Consider the following 13,426-nt stretch of genomic DNA (forward strand, 5'->3'; position numbering starts at 1 on the left):
TCCTGTGGGAAGGCTTTCCAGAACTTCCTTGTTCCTGTTATGAACCTCTATCATAGCACTAACCCAGTGCTGCTATTATCTGCCCCAAATGCTGCGACCTGAGTATCATTCCCCATGCACCTTGCAGAGTGCCAGGCATTTATTGGATGGAGCTTAATAAATGTGGGGGAATATGTGGTTTGATGGATGACTGACTGCAACATTTGAAAAATGAATGATCTGGAAATGTGTGATGTTTGGACTGTAAATGTCACCTTAACTTTAAATTCCAGAAAATGTTCATTGAAGCTTAATGTGGTTAGCTCAGGAGGATGTAGTGTGCTTTGCTCATGGGGAGGAACGTGTACACCTTGGTGCTAAGGCTGTAGTTTGAGAATTGTAGACCAGCACACCTGGGTGGTTTTGATTGTGCTCAGAGGTGGGTATGCTTGTCAGCTGAGCATGATGGGGGAGAAGATATGTCTTATAGAAGCCAGTGTGATTGGGAGCTAGAGTCTTCCATATTTCCCACCTCCCGTTAGGAGAGAGAGGAGAAGGCATGAGAAGTATAGGAGTAGAAGAGAGGAAAGCTCATGTTAGAGCTTTTTTCCTTCAGTAAGTTTGGGAGAAGAGTATCTTCTGAAGAGCAAGAGGATGGGTTGCAGATGAGAGAAGAAGGAAGAGTTTGAAGCAGACTCTGTAGAAGTTATGGGGCTTGATGCACTGACACATTAGAGTCTTCTTGAGCAGTTTTGGGGATTTTTCATTTTGTTTTGTTTTTTGAGGAAGATTAGCCCTAAGCTAACATCCACCATCAGTCCTCCTCTTTTTGCTGAGGAAGATTGGCCCTGAGCTAATATCTGTGCCCATCTTCCTCTAGTTTGTATGTGGGACACCTGCCACAGTGTGGCTTGACAAGCAGTGTGTGTGTCCATGCCTAGGAGCCGAACCGGCAAACCCCTGGGCTGCCGAAGTGGGGAGTGTGAACCTTAACCACTATGCCACCATAGTGGCTGGCCCCTTGAGCCAAGTGGTTTTTTAGGGGGAGGGTTATAATTTTTCTGACATAACACTTCTTGTTTCACTTTTACAGCATTATCATAAAAGGAGCCATTTTTCCCAAAGTATTTGAGGACTTGATCAGTTTCCCCAAGACCTCTCTTAATCCTTTGATGTTGAATTCATTTTCTTTTGATGTGACTGTTTTGCCACCATCCTTGCTTTTCTTGATTTTTCTCTTTCTCCCTTGTTACTTGGTCTGATGCTGCCAGGTCTTCATTTGTGGTTCACTCTGCCTCAATTCTAAACAGGTGTCCAGCATCTCTAACCAGGGCTTCATGAAATCCTACATCCTTTGCAGAGGTTCTAGTTTTACTTGCATTTTACTGTGGATGTTTGACCAACCGAGACACTGACAGAGAAACAGAGGTAGATACTAGGTCAAACCAGAAGGGCTGAGTGGGGACTTACTGGTTTAAGCGGTCACATCATTGGTGCATATTTTTGTCATATAACAGCTTGTGCTTTCCTATCCACTTTTGTGACTGTGGGGCATGAGGAATTCCTACACAGAGACCTGGAGGAGCCTCTGACCCAGACACCAGGAATCAAAGAGAGCTTCCCAAAGCAGAGATTGGCCAGAGGGTTGGGCAGAGAGGGACAGGAAGAGTATTCCAGGTGCCAGATTGGGTATCTCTGTCTACATCAGTTACATTAGTTATTTGGTATATATCTTTTTATAGAAGAGGAAACAGTCTTTGAGAGGTGATTGCTTTCCTCAGGTGTCACAAGTAGTAAGTATCAGAACTGAGATTCACCCAGGGTTATTGGACTCACGTCTTTGTTCTCTCCAGCGTATGCCATGCTGCTCTGCCTTTGTAAATTTGGGGGGCTTTTTAGTTTTTAATATGAAAGCTTTAAATACTGAATGCCAGATAGCTTTAACCAAGGGATGCTTTGTCATCTGATGATTCTTGGCAAAATCTGCTGACAGGAAGTAAGAAAAGAAAGGATACCTCTCTGAGAGTACCCAAGACGGAATTTTAAGAGCTCTTCAGGCAGTGGAAATCACCAAGAAAAATGGAAAGACCATATTCTGTGTCCCCCTTCTCAGCCTTAAACTCATTATTCCAGACATGAGTAGAAGCAGCTCCGCCACGGGTCCCCCTCAGGGAGGTACTGCTTCGTTACATCTTCTAATATAATGGTGTCTGAGTGTTTAAATGGTCCAAGTTTAGTACAAAGTACTTTTTGTTTTATTTCCTTTTTATATTGAGCCAGAGCATTATAGTGATCTTTTACAAATCGTGTATATAACTAGATGATATTTTCTAGGATTTTCTTTTTAGGATAGTAGAGTGGACACTGGTTCTGGTAAGACTGAAATCCACTGGGCTACCCTGAGGGGAAAATAATCACTTTCTACCTGGTTCTAAGTACTCATCCTTAGAATGTTACTCCTTTTTAACTGTCCCGTTAGTTCCCCACTGATTATGGAATAAAGAGGAGGCCCATCGGTCTGACGTATGAGAGGCCCTCTAGGGTCTGGCCCTTCTGCCGCCCATCTCATCTTTTGCCTTTGAGCCTGATACCCTGGTCTCTGGCTTTTCCAGCTGCACACAGTTCTGAAATCAGGCCCCGTGGTTTGTACCTGCAAGCCATTGCTCATGAGTTTTTTCCTACCTGTGATACTCTTTATCCCGATCCCTTCCAACCTTCCCCCTGTATACTGAGAACAACCTCTTTCAAGACTTAGCTGAAGCTCAGCCTTCTCTGTGTGATGAGTATTGACTTCCACAGTTGTAACCAGCTGTTCTCTCCATTTGATGCCCTTCCCCATAGTCACGGTTTTAAAAGTTTTATTTTGTTTTCTCAACTCATGTTGTTATTCTATATACTCTAGTTGGTCTACTTATGCTAATTTTTATGGAAGAAGAGACCCTTTAGATTCTCTACTCTCCATTTTATTTTAATTTGAAAGAATAACAAACATACAGAAAAATCCTGACTATAATACAAATGCCCCATTTGGGAAATGTCGCCAAAATAATACCCAGTAACCCCTAAATACATTAGTGTGTATTAAAAAAAATTCATTTACATAACTACATTACAATCATCAAAATCAGATAATTAGTATTAATTTTGATACAATAGCACCATATAATACTTGGACCCTCCCATTCATGTTTGTGTATATGTGTATATACATGATGTAGGTCAGAATCACCTGTTGCATTTAGTTGTCGTGTCTTTTTAGTCTTCTTATTCTGGAACAGCTCCTCAGTGTTTCCTAGACTTTTATGAACTTGACATTTAGGCTATTAATTTGTAGAAAGTCCCTCAGTTTGGGTTTATTTGATGTTTCCTCAGGACTAGGTTCTACTTCTGTGACAGGAATATGATAGAAATGTTCTGTGTTCTTTTCATTGCATTCTACTAATTGGCACACCATTTCAATTTGTCTCATTACTTCATAAACAGTGTGTCTCCCAGGCTTCTCCATTATTTTTCTCTTTGTAATTAAAAAGTTTATTATGAATATCTTCATCCTCTCCTCATCAAACTTTCACTTCATTTATTTGTATCAGGATAGACTCATGATTTCCTATTTTATTTATTATTATGTAATGTCTTTCTATCATTATTGTTGTGAGGCACAAATTGTCACAGATTTTATCAGCAGGAGCCCCTCCACACTGACGATTGTGTCTTGTTGATATGTCCTGGTCATGTGATGAGCAATGCCCTCTTTTCTAGCACAACAAGGTATTTCCCAGCCCCAGCCCTGGAATCAGACATTTCTTCAGGGAGCCCTGGTTCCTTTTAGTGGAGAAGGGCACTTAGAAACCAAGATCTGGGCACTAAGTGTGCCCATTATAATTGGGGTGTCTCTGCTTCTGGGCCCCCTCAGGGGCTGGAGCTGGAGAATATCTATATAATGTATGTATAATATATACCCATAGGTATGTACATACATACATTTGTATTTTTATTACTTTTATCTATCTCCATGATTTCACACAGTTACATCAAATTCCAATTTAACACCATAGGGTTCATTCTTATTTTCTCCCTATCCATATTTGTAACTCTCTTCTCTAATAGCAATAAGCTTGGTTCCCTTTATATATTTACTTGCTTCATCAGTCTTTATCTGTTCCCCAGTATGTTACTAGTCTCCTTGTGCTATAGCCCCCTTCCTCTGTGGCTGTCTTCCTCACCGCATTTGGACCCTGACGTCTTAGGCAGGGCTGCCCCTGCCACCATCTCCTACCAAAGATATCCATCTTAACTTCGTGGACTCTGGCCAAGCCCTGCTGCTCCCTTGGACTCTGACCTCCCACACCGGACTGCCTTCCAGATGCTCTTTTTACTCCTCTTAGGTTCCAACACCAGTCTACTCAACCTCTTTCTCCTAACATAGATGCTTTCTTTACCTGGTGCCTGGCCTTACCTCTACTTAAATACCCTCCTTACCTGTTTTGAGTTCTGACACTCCATGCCAGGCTACCTCCTGTGTGGGCTCCCTCCTTATCTGCTGGAGGCCTGACTTTTCTTTACCAGGGAACCCTCCTCACCCATCTCGGGCTCCAACACCCTGGGCCATGTTTCCCCTACAGGAAGATGTCCTCCTCTCCATTCTTGAGCTCTGACATCCTACTCAACTATTCTTCCAGTTGGCTACCTTCCTTGACTTAGTCAGCCTCTGTCACCATTGTGCCCTATCACACACATACACATCTACCTTGCTTGGGCTCATCCCACGGCTTCGAACTGAACTATTAGTAAGAGAAGTGGGAGAGCTTTTTAAAATCTATAATGGTTTTCTACGTTAATACTTATGACACTGGAGTGGAATCTCATCATACACATACTTGAACAAGATCGCTCATACATATGTGTACACACACACACACACACACACACACAATAGTGGAATGATTATCCTGACAGTCCAATCAGTGGAGTGAGATTAGAAAAGTGTCCTCAATTGGCCTCTATTCCTGAGCTCAGCTGGAGGATTAGCAGCTCACCAAGGTGATAGATTTAAACAGATAGTTTTCATTCAATTGTCCCCCAAACTCAGGCCAACTACTTCATGTTTACATAAATCATGTCTTCTATATATTGGGGGCAATTTAAGGGCTTTTTAAGGTGACTGACTGTGGGTCATTTGACTATATGCCCTGCACATCTTACAAGGCCCTGTGAAGGCCGTGTCAGTGAGGCTGAGTGTAGGAATACTTGGATGCTGTGTGAGCACTTCGCAAGTTTAAGACTTTGTATTGCCTCACACAAAACAAAAACCTCTCTATTTGACTGTCAGGCCAGGGCGTGAGGGCAGAGTTGGGGACAAATTACTTTAGCCACAATTTGATGAGAGAAACTTGGTTCAAGACCAGTGCCTGGAAACCAACTTGTCCCATTTTGGCTTTTCCCCACCAAGGCTCTGCTGATTGGGTCATGATAATGCTCCATCTATAGATTGTTCCAAAAGTCTAAGCTATATAAAACACTTGGGAAAGAGTTCTAGCTCCCCCCACCCAAACTATTGCTCTTTGTTGTATAGATCTCTCTTTCCCACCAGGACCATGACCTTCTTGAATGAAGGGACCCTTTGTTATTCGTCTTTTTGGCCCGAGCCTTAGACTGAGCCCACTACACAGTGATGCTCTGCCATTGAGGATGTGAGCAGTTGTATAAAGGTAGCAAGTGCAGCAGGCTCAGCCATGTTGGGAACTCCTTTAGATGTCCAGGGAGGAGCTGGGTAATGGAGCGTTTGTTTCCTGTCTCTAGATGGGGAAGCAGTGTTTACTCCATGATGACAGACAAGCACAAAATGGAGTGGAGGGTCTCCATATCCTCACCTGCAACCTCGCAGGCAGCGCGAAGCTGTTGTGCCAGCACTAATGAAGCAGTACAGGAAACGCCACTGGATAAAGTTCAGCTGTGAACCCTGGCCTCGCAACAGGGGAAACGAGGGATCCTTTGAAGAAGAAGACAGCTGGGTTTTGGTTTCAAGACCTTAACACTGCCATCACTAGATATTCATCTGTCAGTGCACAGGGGACAACATGTGGGGAACAGTTGTGTCTGGTCAGGCCGAAGGGAGAACGAAATGGCTGATTTCCAGGGTAACTACAGAACCTCCTCTGGCTGAGGGTTTTGCTTAGCGTAGCCAAAAAGAATCGATTTGGTGAGATTGAGGCTGAGTGTGAGAACCTGGGTGCTGTCTGCTAGGGGCCAGGTGGTCCTATCATGTCACCTTCCTGCATCCTCACAGAAGGGGAGGACGCAGAGGCTCGAGGTTCCGGGCCCTGCTATGTTGGTCACTTGAACCTAGTGGCCAAAACTGCTTCCGTGTATATACCACAGTCCTAAATAATCAGAATCCAGCCTGCCCCAACTCACTTCATGAAGTATTCCTAAAGTGACTTTAGCTCGTCTCTCATTTACTTGAGGCCATGGTTTCCTGACAAGAAAATATTTTCTCCTCTTGCATTTTTTCCCCTCACTTTCCGGACTTTCAATTGCTGGATTTAACTAGTGGTATTTTTTCTTTCAGGAAAAAAAATCTTTGTAATCCTTGGTTGAATTTGTTTACTAAGAGTCCTCTAATCTGGGCAAGAGTTTTCTTCTGAGGGGATTTATTGTTCCAACTATAATGGCTTTTAACTCTGCCGAGGTTTATTTAACAGAATAGGAAGGGAGAAACTTATCTCCTCCCTAATCCCTCTTGAATGTTTACATTGCTCTGCCAAAGTAAATGCCGTGTAAAGTGGCAGCAGTCATTTGCTCTGTAATAGTCAATATGCAGCTGCCAGAGCTGATTGAAACATATTAACATAAGTGATAATGCTGTCATAGAAGTGAAAAGTTAAGTTGCTTATCAGTATATTTTGATAAGCTACTTAAATTTTACAGTAGCATGTGCTGGCTTCAGACAGACGTAATGATAGAGAGCTGTGCACTTTATCTGTCCTCTCTATTGCCTCTCACTTCATTTATTACCCTCCGCAGTACAGCTGGTAATCTGTACAGGGTGCTGATTTCCCTCTGCCTGGCGGGAGGGAGTCGTACAGCATCAGCACTCCACTTCGTGTCCGGCTCTATCACTAGCGAACACTTAGCTCAGCAGGGCGGAAGTGAGCGGGACGGCAGGCACTTGGTACGACACTCTTCTCCAGGACTATTTGATGTCGCTTTGGAGAAGTTTCCTATGGAGAACAAAGCCATTTAAATTAAGTGACAAAACTTCTCAGGAGTGGGGATGTATTTTAACAATTCTCTAGCACTAATGTGCCTTTGCTCTTAGTCTTTGTTTAGTTCTGTTTGTTCAGTCAACACTGAACTCTGAGGGCATGCCAGGCTCTGAGCTTGACCCTGGGCAAACAAAGTGAGGAAAGACGTGGTCCTTCCTCTCTGTTTGCGGACAGTCAGTTGGAAAGACTGACATGCTATTGAGTGCCACGTGGTGTGTGGAATGTTATAACAGGAGTATACTGTGACCAGGGCAGCACAGAGAGGAGGGAATTAGGGCATGAGACGCTGGGACAGGGAAAGGGTAGGGGACTGTTAGGAGGATGAGTAGAAATCAGCTAGACTAGACCATGAAGGTCACAGAGAGAAAAGGGCCAAGTGTTTGCAGGCTCAGGCAGGCTTGAGGATGCCTGGACATTCTCAGAGTGAGGCTGCAATGAGAGGAGTGTGTATGTGGGTAAGTAGAGAGAAGACAGTCATGGACCACACAGTGAAGAGCCCCAAACACCATCCTAAGAAGTCCTCTAGTGATGGGGCACCATTGCAGGAATTTAATCCAATGTGCTACTTAGATTTGCATTTTGTAAGACCATTCTAAGAGCCGCACAGAGGGCAGAGTAAGGTCAGGACCAGCTGCTGCAGGACTTAAGGGGTGTGATGGTCAGGACCCAGTGGAGGGCAGTAGGGATGGAGAATAAGAGCTCATCCTGTAATAAGTATAGAGAGGGTTCATTTTAGGTAGAATGTTTGATGTAACAGTATGAGTGCTTTCGGCTCATGGAGCCTTTGAGACACCTTGCAGATGGCAGCAGTGAGGTGCTATATGTGTGTGTGGCTGTGTGTGTCCAATCATGAGAAACTTGAATAGAAGCTTTCCTGGAAAGAGTAGGTGTGGTGGGAGAGGCCTGGGGGGCTATTCAGAGACGGTTCCTGATTGCAGAGTCTGCTTTGAATTTCTTCTCTATGAGCCTGTTCTAGCTCTGAGGCATGGGAATAATTTATAATGGATATTCAGTCCTTTGCCTCACCCAGGCAATTTTTTAAAATCCTAGAAATAATTAGCATTTTACTAGTCTGTGTTTCCAGCATAGCCTATGACCGGGAGACTCTTCAGGATATAGAGAAAAACTGAAATGTACCAGTCTTGAATTAGCTCCTGGTTAAATTTTTTGACATGCATACTAATATTTCATATGTTTCCTCTTCTTCCCCCAGCTATCTCCCCTGGTTCGAAGTATTTTATAAGCTACTTAACATCTTGGCAGATTACACGACAAAAGGACAGGTATTTGCCTTTTATTTTATTCTTTTTAACAAGTCAACTTTAATTTTTATGATTATGAAAGTAATACATGCCTTATATTTCATCAAAACATTTACCAAAAAAGTAATGCATACCTATTATAGAAAGTTTGGAAAATTCAGAAAATAGTAGGAAGGGGGAGAAAAATCACTCCTGATAAGTCCCCCTCCCTCCCTAAAATAAGTATTTCTAGCATTTGGAGATGTTTTCTTCCTTTACTTTTTGAGTTAAATAAAAAATAGACCTTTAGCATTCAGAGAGTTAATATTCACAATACCTAATATTCCCAAGCAGGCCTCCAAGTTCATGACATGTATTAAATTATGATTTTGCTGAGGCACAAGTTTGAATTGTTCATGTCATGCGGCAAAGCTGGAATTTGTGAGTAACACAGTTAACTGGCAAGTGACCTAGCCAGCTGTCCCGAGTCCCGTTTCACTAAGGCTTTGTTGTGCTTTCACAGTGACTTTTTTTAAGGGTTTGAGAACTACTTAAAAAGTTCAGCTATACCTTCCTGTACTTTGGAAGAAATGATATGCTGAAGTATCTTCCATGGATGTCAAGGGTCAAGTGGAGCTATAGCTAGACTTTTGTAGCCCACATTTTTCAGGTGCCATAGTAACAGAAGCATTTCTCTCATGCTGGTAAAAATGTTGTAAATATTTTTCATGGCTGCATAGCATTGTGTCATGTACTTTGATTTGCTGAAATGTTTCTCTATTGTTGGGAATTTTTATTATTTGAAGTTTTTCCACTGTTGTAAATACAGCCATTAGCATCTTTGCACATAAAGCATTTTCTTCATTTAGGGTCGTTTCCTTAAGAGGAGCATTTTAAGGTCAAACATTTTTAAAACATTTACCAAATTGCTTTGCAAAAGAATTGTACTGTTTTCTTAAAAGATACCCTTTACTAGCAATGTACGAGAGTGTCTTGGTCTCCATACTCTCACCAGTATCATTTGTTGAATTCATTCTTTATTTGACAAGTGAACAAGTCTCATTGTTTTAATTGCATTTCTTTGATTATTGATGAGTTGAACATTTGTCCATATATCTAACTTCTTACATTTTCTCTTTTTGTAAAAGGCCTAAGATTTTTAGTTAAAGTGATACATTATTATGAAATGTTAGAGAAATTGTTCCCCTGATGTTTTCTGTAGAACAATAGTACTGAGAAATGCGCCATTAAGAAGGGTACCACAGTTCACTAATATTGGGGTTGGGGAGAGGGAAAGCTGTTTTTTGTTTGGATCTCCTTAAGAGTCGCGTAATGTATGCTCTGAGGAATCCTGCAGTGACAAATCTGTGTTACTTGGGGTTTCCCATCTCATTTGGCCCCCAAATCCTTTTTATTCCATACCAGATATTAACATTCTGAGATACCAGCGTTTCCTGGAACACACTTTGGAAAATGCTGTTTTGGAGAAAAGGTGGAAATTGTGTGTATAATGGATAAATCTTTCCTTCAAGTTAGATTTACTCACCAGCCAATGTATTCCAGAGGCCACAGTAAATGGAAAGAATAACTAATAGAAATGGCTCCCTAGATCACTATGTTCACCCTGAAAGGATGCTTAGGTATCAGGGCATTCTGTCATAAAAGAAATGATTTACTCTTTGATGAATGAGTTAGAAGGCCACCGTGGGACTGTTCGTCGATTTCTGATTCACAGTTCACATTAGTCAAACATTCAGGTTTTCACTCAGATTTGAAGGATGTCATTAGTAAATAAAATTCTATAACATGCAGACTCTTAACAGTCTTAGAACTGGAGATTGACTCACATATTTTTTCTTGACATATTTTTCCTTCCATTTTATCCTCCAGTCAGTTTAAAAAGAAAACAAACTTAGTTAACTTTTAAAAACATGTCTTGTCATAGAGGAAAGGCTGGATAGGTACAACCTACAAGTAGGGGAGACAGGATTATTACCCTGTAAAATTGATGTACCAATCCTCTGGACCGTTGCCCCAGTAAGGACCCTGCCTCTCAGAGTGTTGGACACTGAGATCAGTCATGTGTTTTAGTGGAGTCTGGTTCCTTGTACCCAGGACTTTTTTTATTAAATTTCTTCTAGCTAAAGGAATTATGATTACAGATTGTAGGGAATCTACCTACAACTGCTCAATTATTTGCAAGGGATGGGTCATCAGATTCGAACAGGAGGAAAGAGCTATTATTAAAAGAAACAGAACCCCCTCCCAAAGTCCAAAAGTTGTGGGGAAGGTTGGACATGGCAGGCTTCAATTAGAGGGGTGGGGAGTGACCGTGACAACTCAGCATGGAGTATCAGAGCCTAAGCTACATGATGAGGGTGTCTGTTTGAGTCTTTGACCCAGCATGGTTGTCACACCCTGAATAGGGCAATGAGGGCATCATCCCTGTGGAAGGAATGGCAGGGATGAGAAGGGCATCTGAGCCAGGGAGCAGCCTGGCTGAGGGTGTCAGAGCCTGAGAGACAAAGTGGTTGTTTATGTGGGACGGTGGTGGAAGTGGCTCAGCACTTGATGTCAGAAGTTTACTGGGATCTAGAGGGATCCACAATGGGAAAGAGGGAAGCAGCAGTGGCCCAACATTGGAGTGTTGGAGCCTGGGGAGGGGAGGGCATTTTTTGTTGAAGGAGGTAGACAGTGGTGGCCCAGCACGGGATGTCAATGTTGGATCAGGGCAAGGAGGGCATCTAGGTGGAAAGGGAGGTAGGGACAGTGATAAAAGATTGGTTACATACAAATAAGTAAAGGTTTATTTTAAGAAAATAGGGGCAATATTTTTCACTTTTGTAGAATTAACTACAAATATGTAAAGGGAGGAAACTAGACTGATTCCTATGCTGGAATGGGATTAGAGCCATTGGTATGAATCATGGCTTTCAGTAGATGTGATATAGAAATGAATAGAGATGTAAATGTGTATAGTGGGTCTCTGTATGTAATACATCCCCTGGCTCTAGCCACTGAAAGGGTGTTGGATCAGCAATACCCAAGTAGCAGTGAGGACACTTAGCGCCCAAATCCTGGTTTCTAAAACCCGTTTTCCACTAAAAGGAGCCTGAAGAAATATCTAATTCCAGGGCTGGGGCAGGGAAAGTATAAGATAAACCTGGAAAATCTTTTTGAGCCAAAAATTAAGGAAGTGCTCAAGACATGAGGAGGACATGTCAGAAAGACACAAAGATGAGCTTGAAGGGGCAAAGGGTTCCCACTGGTCACATCTGGGACTATTTGAGCATCAAAACAAATAATGATAGCAAAGGATTACAATCCATTGAATAAAACAGGAAACCATGTGTCCATACTGATCTAAATAAGTACATAGATAAATTAAAAGTTTCGTGAGGAATGGGATATTTATATAAAATATTGCTCCACAAAATGCTTATGAAACACAAAAGGAAAAATGAGTAACCTCACAGGAGACATCTGATGAATTAATCAAATGATCAAAGTGAACATCATCAGCAATGGGACTAACTGAAATCTAAATTGATAGAAATCATCAGACAATTGAGATTTTACTCTACAAAATGGCTGGTCTCATTGTCAAATTCATACAAATCTAGGAAACACTCAAGAACTGTTCCAAACTGATGAAGACTAGAGAGTCATAATAATTAAAGGCAACATGTGAGTCTGAACTGAATTATTTTGCTATCAAGGACATTATTGACAAAACTTTATGGGATCTGAGGATTAGATGACAGTGTGGTATCAATGTTAATTTCCTGATTTTGGTGACTAATTGTGATTATGTGGGAGAATGTCTTTTGTATTTATGGATGATGGGGCATAATGCGGGCAACTCACTCTCAAATAGTTTAGGAACTAAAAAGTTTTTGTACTGTCCTACAATTATTCAGTAAATTTGAGATTGTTTCAGAGCAAAATTAAACATGCATGTGTGTGCACATGTTCATTTCTCTCCTCTGTGAGAAACTTGAGTATCAGAGTTCAGATTGAAACAGACTTTTAATGTGGGCTCATCCTCTTTTTCCTCTCCTTAAATTCACTACCAAAGACAGCTACAGAGCAGCAGAGAGGGCTCTGTGCCTGATCACAGAAAACCTGCATTTAGTTCCTGGCTGTGCAACTTACTAACTAGCTGATTTGAGCCAAGTTGCTTCACCCTTCAGAGCCTCAGTTTTCAATCTGTAAAGTAGGGTAGTTTTGAAGATCAAACAGATAACAATTAGATACAAATGTAAGCTTATTCCTATTATATTAGCACAGAGAATTCCAGAGGGTGGGAGAAATGGCTTTGAATAATTCTGTAAGCAATGTTCTTTTGAGCACTTTAAAGGTGAATCTGTTTTCAATTGAGTAATTTGTACTGCTTTGTATTTCACTCTGTGGCTCAATTTCACTAATTAAAATGCACAGCCACCATCCTATATTGCATGCTGTTGTACGTGGTTCATTTTTACCTTTCCATAATTGGAGGCTGCGGTGTGTATCCAGTGAACACTCAATAAAATTAATTGTGGATAATGATGATGAAGACAAGATCTATAGTGTCATCGTTATTTCTCCCAACCACCCCCGCTCTGTAAGCTAGGATTGTTTGCTTTTAAAAGTTGTTGCTATGGAGTTGAGAGAATAGATGTGCTGAGAGCTTATGGTATATGATCCATAAAAGGCGGTCATGGTAGGTGTCTCACTGAGTAGAAAATGTCAAATTTGGTGTGGGAGGATCTATTTGGCTCTTATATTGAGCCATAAGCAGTGTCTTTTGTCCGACACTGCTTGAGTATCAAACCTGTTTCTGTGCTGGGGCCAGCATCTCCCTAGCCCCCTCAGGCCTGAGGGCCCCCAGCTCACTGTGTATGCAGACCTCCCTGCAGGTCTCTGCCTAAGGGCTCAGCGTTGCTTTTGTTACTTAGG

At 41.8% G+C, this 13,426-nt stretch overlaps 1 protein-coding gene across 13 annotated transcripts in view; it reads left to right on the plus strand.

Annotated features, from left to right (window-relative positions):
- DENND1A (DENN domain containing 1A) overlaps positions 1-13,426 on the plus strand; it is a 513,599-nt gene that overhangs the window by 230,352 nt on the left and 269,821 nt on the right. For 12 of the 13 annotated variants that reach the window (XM_070518786.1, XM_070518780.1, XM_070518782.1 and 9 more), the window contains one exon: positions 8,458-8,527. In XM_070518786.1, the coding sequence (XP_070374887.1) occupies positions 8,458-8,527 (70 nt within the window). Of the gene's footprint in view, positions 1-6,001; positions 6,117-8,457; positions 8,528-13,426 lie in introns of those variants that run through there. The other variant, XM_070518785.1, reaches the window with a different exon arrangement.

The sequence above is a fragment of the Equus asinus genome, chromosome 10 (assembly GCF_041296235.1).
Source record: "Equus asinus isolate D_3611 breed Donkey chromosome 10, EquAss-T2T_v2, whole genome shotgun sequence".
Lineage (NCBI taxonomy): Eukaryota > Metazoa > Chordata > Mammalia > Perissodactyla > Equidae > Equus > Equus asinus.